Below are 16348 nucleotides of genomic sequence, written 5' to 3'. Positions count from 1 at the left end.
GTAGGAGTAGGATTTATTCTTTCCTAGTCCTACTAGGAGGGGAAGGAAGGAGTGGGAGAGGGGAAGGAAAAAGGGGGGCGCTGCCCCCCTCCTAGTCCAATTCGGACTCAAGGGGGAGGGGCGCGTGGCCTGCCATGGCCACCCCTATGTCTCTCCACTAAGGCCCATCTAGGCCCATTAGTTCCCCGAGGGGTTTCGATAACCCTCCGGCACTTCGCTTTTATCCGAAACCACCCGGAACACTTCTGGTGTCCGAATATAGCCGTCCAATATATCATATTTATCTCTCGACCATTTCAAGACTCCTCGTCATGTCCGTGATCACATCCGGGACTCCGAACTACCTTCGGTACATCAAAACACATAAACTCATAATACCGACCGTCATCGAACGTTAAGCGTGCGGACCCTACGGGTTCGACAACTATGTATACATGACCGAGACTCATCTCCGGTCAATAACCAATAGCGAAACCTGGATGCTCATATTGGTTCCTACATATTCTACGAAGATCTTTATCGGTCAAACCGCATAACAACATATGTTGTTCCCTTTGTCATCGGTATGTTACTTGCCCGAGATTCGATTGTCGGTATCTCAATACCTAGTTCAATCTAGTTACCGGCAAGTCTCTTTACTTGTTCTGTAATGCTACATCTCGTAACTAACTCATTAGTTACATTGCTTGCAAGGCTTATAGTGATGTGCATTACCGAGAGGGCCCAGAGATACCTCTCTGATACACGGAGTGACAAATCCTAATCTCGATCTATGCCAACTCAACAAACACCATCGGAGACACCTGTAGAGCATCTTTATAATCACCCAGTTTCGTTGTGATGTTTGATAGCACATAAGGTGTTCCTCCGGTATTCGGGAGTTGCATAATCTCATAGTCAGAGGAACATGTATAAGTCATGATGAAAGCAATAGCAATAAAACTAAACAGTCATTTATGCTAAGCTAACGGATGGGTCTTGTCCATCACATCATTCTCTAATGATGTGATCCCGTTCATCAAATGACAACACATGTCTATAGCCAGGAAACTTAACCATCTTTGATTAACGAGCTATTCAAGTAGAGGCATACTAGGGACACTCTGTTTTGTCTATGTATTCACACATGTACTAAGTTTCCGATTAATACAATTCTAGCATGAATAATAAATATTTATCATGAGGAAATATAAATAACAACTTTATTATTGCCTCTAGGGCATATTTCCTTCAATAGCATGCACACATGGGATCTCACTCTTCTCCCATCTCTTGCAACTACAATGTAATCTCTTGCAATGTCTCCATCCCGAGACATATTCCATCTCCTGCCCCATCCACATAGCATGTACTTGCCCATTCAATCATCTTCTCCACCTTTTTCTTGATCTTGGGGCAGACGTGTCCTGTCATTTATTCAACTTCTATTTCTTTGGTGCAGTGCCTTGTCATCCATTGACCTTTGATACTTTTAATCATTGATAGCATAGGAAGCTCTCTTGCCTCTAGAATGTATCCATGGAAACAAATATCATAATACAGTTAGTACATCTAAGTAAGATGTATGTAGGATATCATAGTTAGGGTTTTGCTCTTACTTGTTGAAGACCTCACAGTTGTTGTTTAGTAGTATATCACACTTAGGTAGATCACTTTGAAAATCTCTCACCCATGTATGTGGTTCCAGTTCATGCAACCATTTGTATGCATAAATACCTCGATCCTTCATCTCATTCATGTGTTGCTCATACTTAGTTGATGTGTTGCTTCTTGCAATCTTCCACAACTGATTCTTCAATGCATTACCTTTGTGTAGCTGCTGAAAATTCTATCACATGTATCTCACACAGAACCTATGTTCTGATTCTAGAAAGATCTCGTCCACACATTGATTAGTCCCTGCAAAGGTACAACAATGCAATAATAATCTCATAACCTAACCTATCACAACAGTCCTGAATTGAATTCCACAATTTTTAGTTTATGCCTTTTGTTTGTTAGATATAATTGACCATGGTGCAGTGTTGATAATGCCCAGATAATGTTTTAGTCCCCCAAGGAACCAACACAATTGGGCTTGTCCTCCACTTCAACAACAACTATTGCAATTGGGAAAATACAACCATTTGGATCTATACTCACATCACTCAGCAACTGTCCTCTATACCTTTTATTAATATGACAGCCATCAATAAAGATTACAGGCATGCATCCTGAAGGAACCCTCTTTTGCAGGCGTCTAAGAAGATGTAGGATTTGTTGAACCTTGCTTCTTCATCAAGTGCTACAAAGAAGGAGCAACCTCGGCTACTACTTCTTAGCTCATTGCCATAGTCCCAAATCATTTTGTATTGCCCTTCCTCATCACCATGGATGATCTTCATAGCTAGCCTCCCAGCCCTCTGCAACTTGGTCCTTGTTGCTGTCATATGCCACTCCTTTTGCACAACCCTTGGGAAGTTTCTCAAGTTCATATCCTGAGTAGCTCTAAAGCTCTTCAGGTACTTCTATGCAATGAATGGAGCAGTGAAATCCTTGATCTTTCACTTCTTTGCGCATGTGTGTTCATTGACATGCTCCTTGATCATGGAGCACTTGGTTCTGCAATCATATGAGGCCCGTATGTACCAAGTACAATCATCATCACATTTGGCCTTTAATATTTTCCTATCATTCATAGCAACTTGACATCAACTCTATTCTTGCAATAGTATTCTTTGATGGCTTTCCTCAGCAATTCAACTACTTGGAAAACTTGGCCAACATGGAACTTAGGACAATGTAGGTCCTCTACCCTAAAAGCCTTGAACTTCATGTACACTTCTTCATCATCTGAATTTGCTGGCAACAAATCGTCACCTTCAGACTCATATAGTTCATACTATTGCTCCTATTTTCCTTCATCTCCAGCCTTTTCCCTTTCCTTTGTGTGTACCCTTTCCCTTTTTAGTAGCTTGAACTCCCTGCTTCCCTTTATCCTTTCCGTCCTCATGTTCATCCATATCCACATTGTCTGCACATAGATCATCATCACCATCACCAATGTCATAGTCACTGTCTACCGTGGCACCAGGATCAAAGTCCGAATCATCTGAATCACTGTCAACAGTTGCATCTTCTGCTCCCATTTCATATGAAGAATTGATGTCTTCTTGTTCTGTTGCTCACTGCTTCTTGCTTACTAACATTCTTGTGAATTTCTCTGGTTGTGATGGTTGTATGACAATGGTCTCTGGCTCTACCATATTTGCATCTTCATGATTGCCAATAAAGCAGTTCCTCTTTGCAAGCACATAATTACTAACATCACCCGTTGGAATCTCTAGGTAAATCATCTGTATAGGAATAGGATGATATGCATGCACTGCATCTTCATTTACACGTTCATCTACATGATCTGCATCTTCATTTTCATATCTAGCATTCTCTGGTTGTACATGTGCTGCTTCACTACTTTCTGGCTCATTGTTCCTAGTCTTTGTAGGACTGAACACTGGAGGCAGGTGGGTTATTGGGAAATTCACCACATCATTCTTCATAAGGTTAGCATCCAAGCTATCGTAATGGTCCATATAAAAGACTGAATGAGTTGTGACCAAGAGACAGAAATGTCAGTATCTAATTAGTGTCTCCATCACCTCTGATTTCTCTCAAACCGTTCTGCTTGATTAACAAAATAGGAATCAAATAATATACCTTTAATCCGCCTGCCATCTCCCACCCAATCTCCTCAACTAAGTGTTCAACCATAATTAGAGACAATGTCACATCATTTAGTTCATCATACCACACAACATGAGGATTGACATAACAAACGGTTGCTACCACGTCCAAGGAAATATCCATGATATGTATCCGTCGTATCTATAATTTTTTATTGTTTCATGCCAATATTATACAACTTTTACATATTTTTGGCATCATTTTATATGATTTATTGGACTAATCTATTGATCCAGGGCCCGATGTCAGTTCCTATTTTTTTGCATGTTTTTTGTTTCGCGGAAAATCCATATCAAATGAAGTCCAAACGCGATAAAAATTTCCGGAGAATTATTTTGGAATATATGTGATTTTTGGGGCTTGAAATCAACGCAAACGGAGGCCCACGGTGACCAAGAGACACCAGGGCGCGCCCCAGGGGCCAGGCGCGCGGTGGTGGGTTGTGCTCACCTTGTATATCAGTTGGAGCTCTACTTCGGGCGCAAGGAAGCTTATATCCGGAAAAAATCATGTTAAAATCTCAGCGCAATCGGAGTTACAGATCTCCTGGAATATAAGAAACGATTTTCGGCCAGATCCAGGGAACGCGAAACAGAAGAGAACAGAGAGGGAGATCCAATCTCGGAGGGGCTCCCGCCCCTCCGCCTCCATGGAGGCCATGGACCAGAGGGGGAACTCTCCTCCCATCTAGGGGGGGAGGCCAAGGAAGAAGAAGAAGGAGGGCTCTCTCCCACTCTCTCCCGGTGGCGCTAGAGTGTCGCCGGGGCAAGGATCGTGACGACAATCTACATCAACAATATTGCTACCGTCAACACCAACTTTCTCCCCCTCTATGCAGCGGTGTAACACCCCTTCTCCCCGCTGTAATCTCTACTTAAACATGGTGCTCAACTCCATATATTATTTACCAATGATCTATGGTTATCCTATAATGTTTGAGTAGATCAGTTTTGTCTTGTGGGTTAATCGTGATCTTGGTTGGTATGATTGTATATTTTATTTATGGTGCTGTCCTAAGGTGCCCTTCGTGTCATGCAAACGTGAGGGGTCCCCGCTATAGGGTGTTGCAATATGTTCATGGTTTGCTTATTGTCAGTGTTGCGGAGTGACAACAACCTAGACGTGGATAAGTGGGTTATGGCGTATGGGAGTAAAGGGGACTTGATACTTAATGCTATGGTTGGGTTTCATGACCTTAATGATTTTTAGTAGTTGCGGATGCTTGCTAGGGGTCCAATCATAAGTTCATATGATCCAAGTAGAGAAAGTATGTTAGCTCATGCCTCTCCCTCATGTAAAATTACAAGAATGATTACCGGTACTTGTTATCGATTGCCTAGGGACAAATGACTTTCTTGTTGACAAAAGCTATCTACTTTTATTACCTTGCAATTTATTCATAATTTTATTCTCGCAAGGTACTCGTATTTTTATTCTTGCAAAATAGTTTCATACTTGTTTTAGGTAAAGCAAACGTCAAGTGTGCGTAGAGTTGTATCAGTGGTCGATAGAGATTGAGGGAATATTTGTTCTACCTTTAGCTCCTCGTTAGGTTCGACATTCTTATTTATCGAAAAAGGCTACAAACGATCCCCTATACTTGTGGGTTATCAATCCACCATGGTTGAACTGAATAATTTTTCTCCATGCACCTTCTAAGAATAAAACATGTCCATATGCATTGGAATCAACTAAAATGCACTTCCTTTACAAAGCTAACACCCTACTCCGAAACTCCCAAATCACGTACAAAACCCTAGCGAAATCAACACTCCAATGCGGTCAACCCTATCTAACTACCCCAAAATGGATGACCCCAAACAAAATATTGTCGACTAAAACATGTACAAATGCATCAGAATCAACTACAAGGTACCTCCTTTGTATAGCTAAAAACCTACTCTGAAACCCCCAAATCATGCGGAAAACCCTAGCGAAATCTCTACTCAAATGGGGCAACCCTATCAAACTAACCCAAGATATTCGATGCTGAAGCGAAATATTGCAGATTAACAACCCAAGAATCCAAGGCTTGACGAAAAAGATTGGGGCTTACTGTAGTTTGGGGCGGCGCACTGTCAGGGCGACGAGCAGGGGCCATTGCCTCCACGCCTATGCACCCCCGGACGAACAGGGGTTGACGAACCATGCATCTCGACCCCCTTGACGCCTCTCCCTCGGCAATGAGCCGGTGGCAGCGACGTTCGCCTTCTTCTCCCATGTGCCGCTCCCTGCTTCGGTGTGACCGAAGACGGACATGCAAGGGGATTTGATCCATTTTCAACGACGCCAGGGGGTTTTGCAAAAAACAACACGCAGACGGCGGCTTCTTGCCAGCTGGCGCGGTGACTGGTCAACACGTGGTCAATAATGGCGCGTAGAAGCTCAACACGCTCAACAATGACAGTATAACCACGTCTTGTCGTATTTAGTGGCCGTAATGGATGTATTCTTGGGTGCGTTGACTAAAAGTGGGCACACGACACAAGTTAAAACTGCTCACGGTGGGGAGTAATATAGAGTAGTAACTTGCCGATGTTACTAGTCTGTGTTACTACCTCCATAGTGGATAGTAACATATGAGTGGTATCATGAAAGATTTCATTTATTAGGCTATAGACTCATTATGCCTTGAAATGTGTGATATTACAGTAACTACCTAAGTTACCACGAACCCCTCTCCTTATTAATTAGCTGCCACACAAGCAATCTTGTATTGAAATGTGTGATGTTACTAGTTAAGTTACTCTCATTGTGACTAGTCTAAGTGACTGGGGTTGCATTTTTCTCTTTTAACTACTATGGCACCCACTTAAAAATCGCTAATGCTAATAGCCAGCCAGCCAGTCACCATTGACAATCATCACCAATCAGGGTGGAGGGGAAGGAGGGTTAAAGTGCACTAGTAGCAGAACCTGCCCAGGTGACCCCACCGCCGTCTATCCACCATAAGAACACCCCTCTCAGAACGCACTTGACTGCAGCTCTCCTCTCGTCCACCCCGCCCCAATAATATTCTTCTTCTTCTTCCTCGACCTCCACTCGCCGCCCAACCACTCCAACCAAGGCGCACCGCACCATCACACGCTCGACGGCTTCCGACGACGAGCGACGATCCTCTGCTGGTGCTGGTGCTGCAGGGGGCTCCGCGCCGCGGCGGAGGGGCACGACCAGCAGCAAGAGGGGGGCGACGACGCGGCGGGAGCTGTGACACATGCCTCTGTGGGGGACCGCGTCCGGCCCACCGCCGCCTCTGGCAGAGGGAGGAGGCGCGGAGGGGTCGGGCGGGTCGTCTGGTGCCGCGGCGATACGGTCGCTGCTGCCTACCAGGCGGCGGCTGCGGCTTGACCCGCCATCAAAGCTCTACTTCCCATGTACGTATGCGCCATCAAACCTTCTTACTCTTCTTCTCCCTCCCCTGCTTCTTGACGGCGGCTTCTACTTTCCTGCCGAGCTGTTAGTCCGCCCAAGACTTCTCGCTTTGAACCATCTCTCCTGCTAAGTTTGGATTGGATTGTATTGAATTGGGTTCTTTATTTGATTGTTCTTGGCTCGTAAATCTTTGGAGTTGCCCTGCTTCATGATGTGAAATTTCTGATTTGGCAAAGAAATTTGGCAGCTTAATAATCGATTAATAGATGGCCATGTTTGAAAAATAAAGGCTCAAATTTGCATGAATTAAGTACCTTATACCTTTTAATCGCGCAGATGAGCCTGGCAAGCAAGTCCGGAGCGCGGTGAAGATCAAGAACATCAGCAAGTCCCATGTGGCGTTCAAGGTAACAACACTTCTCTCCCTCCCCTGCTATCTTCATTAAATTAGGGAATAAATTAATTAAGTCCTTCAATGAATTAAATCCCATAACTTGACCTTGAATGCTAGTGGTTTTACAAATTTTCCTTGTTACTAGGTCGGTTTGATGTAACAATAATAAGGTGTGGTACTAATGGAACGCATGTCCTATCTGTTTTTTAGTTCCAAACAACAGCACCAAAGAGCTGCTTCATGAGGCCTCCCGGCGGCATACTTGCTCCAGGAGAAACCATCATAGCTACAGGTAATGCAAAGCAGATTTCAACCTTTGATGTGCATTTCTTTGTTTTTATTCCCCTCTTTTTTCATTGTTCAACCATTCAATTCCAGTGTTCAAGTTTGTGGAGCATCCTGAGAACAACGAGAAGCCTTTAGATCAGAAGTGCAAGGTCAAGTTCAAGATTGTTAGCCTGAAAGTTAAAGGGCCTGTGGAGTATGTTCCAGAATTGGTATGTTCTTTTGCCCCTTGAGACCGTCCAATCGCCTAAAGTCTTATTGTTGTAGTTTCATTTTTTTTCTCTCTCTAAGTTTTACCTATATACTCGTATGTCACAGTTCGATGAGCAGAAAGATCAGGTTGCAGTTGAACAAATTCTGCGGGTTATTTTCTTGGATGCTGAGCGTCCTAGCGCAGTAAGTGACATCAGAGCCCCATCTTTTCTCTTGCTTTCGCTCTGAGTACAACACAATTCTGGGGAGCAGCAAATTCACCTTACACATTTGTGGCAATTTCTTCCTTGAAGCAACTGGACAGACTCAAGCGTCAGCTCGCTGAAGCTGAAGCAGCTCTTGAGGCACGCAAGAAGCCTCCAGAAGACACCAGTCCCCCTATCGTTGGTGAAGGGCTTGTGATCGATGAATGGGTAAGATCAGTGCTCGAGTGTTTTTAATGACAATAGTCCAGTCTTTTACTAATGCCCGAGAGCCGAGATGCGTCTGTGCACCATGTGATCACATTCTCCATTTTTCCTATTTCAGAAGGAACGAAGAGAGAGATATCTTGCTCGTCAGCAGGTTGAAGAGGTTGATTCGGTATAAACACGGTGCCAAAAACTCTGCAAAACACCGGTTCCTGTCCATGGTTTTAGCTCTCGCGAACTAAGATGAGGCTTTGTGTAATTAAGATTTAGCTTCTTCCTCGGCCCTATATGTAGATAGCCAGTCAGTGCTTGATAATAATATCCTCTGGGATAAATCTTGTACGTGGTGTTCTAGATTTAGATGTGTGATTGTGTTACATTTCCCACCGCTGTTTCAGTCAGTGCTGGTTCCAATCAATACCAAATGTAATTTTATCAGAAAAATCACTCTTCAAGGTGTTTAATGGAAGTTCTCTGCTCATGTTACACTATTTCCTGGATCAACATGTTTAGGCAGCTAACATTGTGGCCATACTTTTTGTCAGCTCAGTGCCAATCATCCGGGGAATCTTTCTCTAATAGTATATGTTTTCCCCAACAAAATAGTAGATACAGTGGCCTTGCTAATAATGATATCTTTCATGTCGTACTATTGAGCACTTTCGAGTTGTCTAACTGACAGGTCTTCCAGGACATGAAACGTTGTGGGCTCAGCATCTGGTTCTTCTCTTTTTATTTGTCCACCTGACCTGTACTGATATAATTGTTCTTGTTCCTTTGCTGATATGATCTGTACTACTAATATAACTGTTGAGCTGGAAGAATTAGGTACAAATACACCTATACCTAACCTAACCGGCCAACCAGGGAAGCTGATAATGATGGAGCATTATTCAGCCCTTTGTGGCTCAGAACAACCTGTTGCTTTCTTGGAATTCATGAAGGGCGTTTTTTTTAAGTCTATTTCCACTTCATGGCCAGATAGACCCTTGACTTTTAAAGCTGAATGGGTGCAACTTGTGAGAAGCTTCTGCCACTTGTACTCACATATACATTTCCGGGCGGTGTCATTTTCAGAGAGGCAACGGTGTAATATTCTAGGGAATGTGCGTATTTCCATTTGGCGTGACCTTTATTATATGTGGAGGGTGGTGGTCTTTTGGACTGTCTCAAGATCATACTTTTCTCCCAAGCATGGTTCAATTGGAACGTTCTTTCCTTGAATTCTAGGAATTTTCAGCTAGCAAGTGTTTACCTTTTCCATTCTTTAGTCTTCAGTTGCTGTCAAAATGGATTATTCAATGGAGAAATCAAACAATAAGACAGAGACAACATAGGTGCAAAAGGAGCTTTGACTTTTCATTTGAGGTGTGAAGCTGAAATTCAGCGGTTGTACCTCTCACCTGATCTATTTAGCATGTTAAACTAATATTTACTGTGCCCGAAATTCTGTCAACTATGGACTGCATCAATTCAACATTGCAGCAATTTTTTCCTTCGCTTGAGGTCCTTTGCATCTTCAGCAAAACTGTGAAGCTTGCATTCTGCTTGAGGGAATTGATCGAATTTTGTTATTATTAATTTATGTTAATGATAACTGACAAACGTCAGCTAGGAGGGGGATGACAAGCTACTTTTTTTTTGGCAACTTTACCTGGTATGATACGAGATGGCAAATCCTGCCGTTTTTTGTTGTAAAATTTCTCTTCTCAAAAACTGCAATATGTTTGTGATTGCCAACCCCATACAACTAAACTTATCATCTAAAACGTTTACAAATACTAACCTTTCCGGTGAACATTCCCAAAAATTGCCATACGTTTCTGGCTGCCAACCCAATGTTTCTGACTGCCAACCCCATACAACTAAACTCGTCATCTAAAACGTTTGCAAATACCAACCCTTCCCAGTGAACATTCACCAGATATTGCGGTCCTTAACTTATGGACTGCGTCTATTCAGTTTGCCCTTTATTCGGGGGAATTGTTTATCCACCAACGGTTGGTTGTGTTCCATATACCAACTAAACAGTGAATAAATAATGAGAACCACCCAAACCTCCTTGGCAGATAGCAGGGTTTTCGAAGGGGATATTTGAACTGGAACAACTCAAGAGCGTAAACCTTTATAGACTGGAACACTCCGGATTCGTCAACTGCAAAACAACACTCTTAACTTTTCTACATCTTTCTACTACTCCAGTCAACAAACCACCCACTTAACCAGAACTTGGAAAAGGGCAGGTCGACGCCCGAAACATGCAGAGCCAGTAGAAGTTTTGCTAGCAGCAAACATAATTCACGCAAACAGTGTTTCACAGCACAAAATCTGGTGTCCACATCAACAGCATTTCGCATGACAAAATCAGGCCTCCGCACAAACAGGATTTTTCAGAACAAAAACAGGTCCAAACTGGCCCTTTGCTTATCTTTGTGGTGGAAGGACTACAAAATTAATCTGCGAGTTTGCACGTGCCGCAGAAGTATAACTCGAGAGTAAAAAGGTACAAAGGAATTTTCTCCGTGGAGCACTAGGGAAGTGCAGGGTTACTTTTATTCTTTCCCCGACAAAAAAGATTATATGCATCTGCAAGAACAGACTTGGGTAGAAGGTACCACTACTGGCCTTAGCCTCTGTATATACCGCAAACAAAATCATATCTCCTTTGACTATATGCCGCTCGAGTCTCTACCGAAGATGAAGCGACGGCCCCAGTCAGATATCACCAGTGCCCTCGTGCGCCAGCTTATTTGTTTGCTGAACTCATAGCAAAGAGGAGGGAAAAACCAAGTGTTAGGTTAGATACAAACGTAGGTGATTGCGCAGTCTGACTTTCTCATCATCAAAAAGGAAACAAGCACTTACGTTGCGTAGACGGAATACCAGAGCCACTGTGAGCTGTGACCGATGGAGACCCAGTCACCAGGGAGCTGTGCAGCGGTTTGCTCCCCTCCTAGTGGGGCAAACTGGCCTAAATGCCTGTACCTGGAGGAATCAGCAAAGCAATAGTATCAGCCAATAGACAAGAAAGAAAATAAGGCAATCAGGTATGAGCAGTTGCACATGCATGCAGCCTTAATTATTCTGTTATCGACATATTTCGATCTTCAATTTTCTTTTTAACTGCTTTCCAGATTCAACATAACCATTTCTAGCAGTTACTTCGCATGAATAACTACAGTGCATTCTCGTCAGAATGAAGATACAGAAATGGTTAGGAAAAGAAATGAGTTGACGAATGATGCAAAATAAGCACCTGAAGGGGTTGAAACGATGACGGCCTTCTCCCCTAATGCGGATTGGTCCTTCAGGATTTTCTTCAGCAGCCTGCATCTTGTTAAAGCACGTCGCAAGATACTGTCCTTGCTGTGCAGCAACCTGACAGAACAAAATATTTAGAACTAAAAAAGCGATGAATTTTAACTGAAGTGGTTGCTTTGAAACTTTGTGCATTGTAAAATTCCAATAGAGAAAAAAAGGGAAACCTGAGCTGTTGCAGGTAGATTCTTGACTTGTGAATCCACGAGTGAAAGAGCCTTCTTAAACTCTTCAATGCTCAGCTCTACAGATTCCTTTTCGGTGTCACCTTTGCCAGTTCTTATTAAATCTGCAATTCCGTTCAGTTGCTTGCTCTTCATGTATAGCTTTACTTGCGGATATCTCACGTAGATATCCTCCAGGATGTCTTGGATTTCTTTCACAGTCAAGGTTCCAGATTTATCTTTGTCTGCAACTCTGAATATTTCTGAGATGTCCTCCTGCAAGCATTAGACACCAAGAACATAAATTCCTGAATGGTACCAAATACAATTCGCAAATGATCAACAAAGTCACTATGATGTATTGACATGTAGCTATAATGCACCAAAAAAGGATATGGATACGGTAGTACTGGGTAAGTCTAAACCGCTAATATAGCAGTTCAAGTATCCTAGCGAAAGTATTCAACAATACATATCAAATATGTTTGTAGCATTTATGTGAATCCTCATCTACTACATATACAATGAAGATAATCTCAAGAATTTTACTACTCCCTCCGTAAACTAATATAAGAACATTTAGATTACTAATTTAGCGATCTAAGCGCTCTTATATTAGTTTACAAAGGAAGTACTAGTTAAATGGCACATAGGGGTTTGAGAAGAAAACCCTTTTTCTATCCACATGGAAACTAGGGGAGAATCACTACACCAAAAGGAACACATAACAAATTATATTGCTTACCATTACTCTCCTCTGGTTTATGGTAGCACAGTCACCTACTGCATAAACATCATCACATTCACGCACCCTTAGCCATTCATCAGTAGCGAGGACACGACGATTAGCCTGTATATGTAGAGAAATGATTCATTGGCTAGCTGAACTGACAGAAGGATACATAGCCAACTCCAAAAGAAAAAGGTCTATATACCTGGCCAATTTGTTTCATGAAGTCCACAACGAATGGGCGGGTCCCAATACCAGTGGACCAGACAGCCATTCCGTAAGGAACTGCAATATCGCCAGTAGCTGGATTTTGCATGGTAATTGCATCCTTAGAAACCTTCACAACTTTATATCCAGTTTTTACATCAATGCCATCCCTTCCAAATTTGTCCTCAGCAAAGTTGGTAATTCTTTTGTCGAACCTTTTTCAATGAAGAAACAATTGTTATTTTGTTAGCCTAGGAAGTAATGTTACGTCATAGATGAGGTGATGATGTGTTTCCATACTGTTGGGGAGTAGATTACATGAGCAAAAAGGTGGCAACCTAGTGTAAAGCAGTAGGAACTTTCAGTTCATAAAGCATCAAAAGTAAGAGAGGACCGGTATGGCCTTACATAGTCAGTATGTGATCTGCAGCTTCGATCAGTGATATCTTGACAAGATGCTGAATAGAAGGATAGAGCTTGGATAGATCTTCAGTAACAAAATCATGCAACTCTGCCGCAAATTCAACGCCTGTAGGTCCACCTCCCACAACAACAAAGTGAAGATTCTTCTTCCTCTCTTCTTCATTAAGGTATGGGAGGCTTGCCTTCTCAAAGCAGTCCATCACACTCCTTCGGATCTTTTGGGCATCTTCCACTTCCTGTGAATATAATAGGACCATATGAACGGAGCAATAAGGGCAGAAGCTTAGAAACAACTAAAATGCAGTAAGATCATTTAAAAGACTAACATAACTATTTATCTTGCACAACATAACTGAATGGTTTGAACCAGATTCATTCCTTTGTCAGACGTGTATATAAATAAAGCAGATTAATGTAGTTATGGACCTAAAACTGGAGGCAAATTTATTTCATACAAACCATACGAAAGCTTACCTTCAAAAAGTGGCAATTCTCTGTCACACCGGGAGTATTGAATGTGTTAGACCTAGCTCCAACAGCTACCACCAGATAGTCATAGTCAACTAAGAACTCGCCATTTCCATCAAGATTTGTCCCCATATTTGAGCGGCAATGAATCTTCTTGTTTGCTGGATCAATCTTGAAGCACTCTGCTTCCCAGAATTTGAAGTCTCCACCTTTCTGTCAGTATTAAGAACGAACGTTAATTCATTTGGCACATAATTAATCATCTGACTTAGCTATGAACGAATGTAGTGTTCAAGTATGAAATATGACTATTCACTAGATAACGAACTTCACTATTGGGATTCAAGATAGGTCTTGAGCAAGATGAGCAAGGTCAGGAATTTTGTTGTACCATCGTGAAAACAAGCCATTCCAGTATTTGGAGTACATGGCATTCAGCAGGTTGTGAAAGAATAAAAGTTCTAGAATTGTTCAACAAGTTCACCGAAATTTATGGAAGAAATCATACCTTCTCCAGAATCCTACGGATTGGCTCAACAACGCTCCTTGGTTCAACTGTTCCACAGGTAACACTTGGGAGCAAGGGTGTGAATGCAAAGTAGTTCCGAGGTGAAATGACCTGGACATCGTACAGTTTGCTATCAAGATTCCTCAGGAATGTGGTGCCAGCCCAGCCAGTTCCAAGAACCACTACTTTCTTCTTTTTAAATCCTTGGGGCTGGTCTGGCTGAGAGTCTGCATATGCGACGAGGCCTCCTCCACTACTGCAAATTCGGCAGACCATAAATCAGCAGGTTTGCAAATAGGACAGCTGTTCTAGCAATGCAAAACATTTAGAAGTTCTTGGAATTATTCAGGCATCTTAAATGATCTCATTTGTGTGTTCTACATTGAAGCCACCCTTAATATAAAAAAATAGTAAGATAGCTGTTCTAGTAATACAAATCATTTAGGAACTCATAACACTAACTCTTTAATGAACCTCATTGGTGTGTTTTACATCGAAGCTACCGCTTACTGAAAAATATTCTTTAAGTTGCGACTGAATTACATCACTCCAAATAATGAAAACGTTAAAATAGATCAAGACAAGGACAATATGGTTTCTTCCAGAAAAGAGGGAGTGTGCCTAGTCTCTGCATAGACAAGGACAATTATATATGCTCAGAAAATTAATCCTATAGCCCAATCATCTACCATTGTCGTCTTCTTCTGTGAAGGAACCAATGTCATTTTTAACAGCTACACTTATGTATACCTGGTAGCAGGAGCAGTCCATGTCTTGCAGCTTTGCACAAAAATATTTATTTTGTGATCGCATTGTATCAATCACAGCGCAAGACTACTTAGACAAGGCCTCTCTTTTCATACACGCAAAACAGTCATATGACATACATATAAAATTTATTTAGACATTGCAGAGAAACAAATACAAAGCATGTTGCAGCCGAATCATTAACCAAGAAAATCAAGGAATTGAAGAAATGTATTATTCAGAAGTCCAGCATTTGCCTAGCAGTCCAAAAGCACATATAAAATGGCAATCAGCACATGGCACCAACTCACCAAATTATAATGTATTCACGACCCCGCTCTTAAATATTCCAAGTATTGTTTTATAGAGAAAAGGCACAATTGGTATTAGAAAAATACTGAAACCGGGACGAAGAAATCAAGGGCAATTTTTCTTCTTGTTGGCCACATGGACCATGGCAGAATATACAGCAGGCATACGAGGTCCACAGCGATGTAGGGGACACATCAGATTCGAGAAGTAGCTGGAAAACGAGGGCCCGGTCGAAACAGGTGGAAAGAAGAATTAGTTTAACTAACTATTTTCTTCCCATTTCATCAGTTATATAAAAGAAATGACTCTATCCTTATATTTCCCCCCTCATTTTCTAGCATTCTGAAATCTGGTAAAACAGAGGTACCCTCTGATGGAGAATCGATCTAGGTAGAGCTATTATGTGAGCTCTGAATCCCGTTAATACCCGAGGCGATCTCGAACTGATACAACAGTTTCGGTGGCTCAGAGGATGAGAAACCGCAGCAACCACCGAATATTTCTATCCCGGCCAGGATCCACGAACGAAACGATGAAGGCACCGAATATTATCTTTTTTTTTCTGAACAAAGAAAAGAAAACCCGAGAAAAATGACAGGACGCTCCAAATATTCGTGCCCAACATTTGCGTCGAGCGCGAAAATGCTGCTGCAGTCTAGCGGCCACACGAGGTATGCAGTGGCAGCAGATCCGGTCGAAATCCCCAAGCCCCAGCGCCAAGGGGGAGGGGGGAAATTAGCGGGCGGAGGAAGGGAAAGCAAGCAGGAGGGACCTTGCGGCGAGGACGACGACGAGGCCGGTGAAGGTGGGGCGGTTGTTGAAGGCCCGGGACGCGCTCTCCCACGCGAACGCCGTCCACCTCATCTCTCTCTTCCTCTCCCTCCTCCGCTACGCTTTGCTCTTCTTCCGGGGCTCCGGCGATCCTGGAACGTACTACTAGCAGGAGCTGTAGAAGAAAAGAAATGGCCACCTCGTCCGCCTCGCCCGTGAACTGCTTATATTCTGCTAGTACGCGTCTGCACTTTTTCCTCCCGTGGTTGGCGCCGTGTTGGTGGCGGTGCGGCGGGGGGTTGG

At 42.7% G+C, this 16348-nt stretch overlaps 2 protein-coding genes across 2 annotated transcripts; one reads left to right on the top strand and one right to left on the bottom strand.

Annotated features, from left to right (window-relative positions):
- Positions 1-6693: 6693 nt before the first annotated feature.
- Positions 6694-8888, top strand: LOC125531070 (vesicle-associated protein 4-1-like). The gene is made up of 7 exons (XM_048695477.1): positions 6694-7097; positions 7432-7502; positions 7700-7781; positions 7868-7986; positions 8093-8170; positions 8281-8400; positions 8516-8888. Exons 1-7 carry the CDS (start codon positions 6938-6940, stop codon positions 8573-8575), a joined length of 690 nt encoding a protein of 229 aa, XP_048551434.1. The 5' UTR covers positions 6694-6937; the 3' UTR covers positions 8576-8888.
- Positions 8889-10691: 1803 nt separating this feature from the next.
- Positions 10692-16277, bottom strand: LOC125531069 (external alternative NAD(P)H-ubiquinone oxidoreductase B2, mitochondrial-like). The gene is made up of 10 exons (XM_048695476.1): positions 16047-16277; positions 14216-14471; positions 13714-13920; positions 13225-13475; positions 12815-13031; positions 12625-12729; positions 11883-12155; positions 11654-11775; positions 11263-11382; positions 10692-11154 (listed from the first exon to the last, which is right to left on the bottom strand). Exons 1-10 carry the CDS (start codon positions 16136-16138, stop codon positions 11067-11069), a joined length of 1731 nt encoding a protein of 576 aa, XP_048551433.1. The 5' UTR covers positions 16139-16277; the 3' UTR covers positions 10692-11066.
- Positions 16278-16348: the final 71 nt, after the last annotated feature.

Source organism: Triticum urartu, unplaced genomic scaffold (assembly GCF_003073215.2).
Source record: "Triticum urartu cultivar G1812 unplaced genomic scaffold, Tu2.1 TuUngrouped_contig_6777, whole genome shotgun sequence".
In the NCBI taxonomy this organism is placed as follows: Eukaryota; Viridiplantae; Streptophyta; class Magnoliopsida; order Poales; family Poaceae; genus Triticum; species Triticum urartu.
Note: the sequence above shows the minus strand (reverse complement) of the source record. Positions and strands in the feature narration are given on the sequence as shown.

Coding starts and splice junctions, on each gene's coding strand:
- LOC125531069 (XM_048695476.1), bottom strand. CDS start 16,138: ATGAGGTGGACGGCGTTCGCGTGGGAGAGCGCGTCCCGGGCCTTCAAC. Junction 13,032..13,224: donor GCAGATCACATACTGACTAT/GTAAGGCCATAC, acceptor TCATTGAAAAAG/GTTCGACAAAAGAATTACCA. Junction 11,776..11,882: donor ATCTACCTGCAACAGCTCAG/GTTTCCCTTTTT, acceptor TTGTTCTGTCAG/GTTGCTGCACAGCAAGGACA.
- LOC125531070 (XM_048695477.1), top strand. CDS start 6,938: ATGCCTCTGTGGGGGACCGCGTCCGGCCCACCGCCGCCTCTGGCAGAG. Junction 7,503..7,699: donor AGTCCCATGTGGCGTTCAAG/GTAACAACACTT, acceptor TCTGTTTTTTAG/TTCCAAACAACAGCACCAAA. Junction 7,782..7,867: donor AGAAACCATCATAGCTACAG/GTAATGCAAAGC, acceptor ATTCAATTCCAG/TGTTCAAGTTTGTGGAGCAT.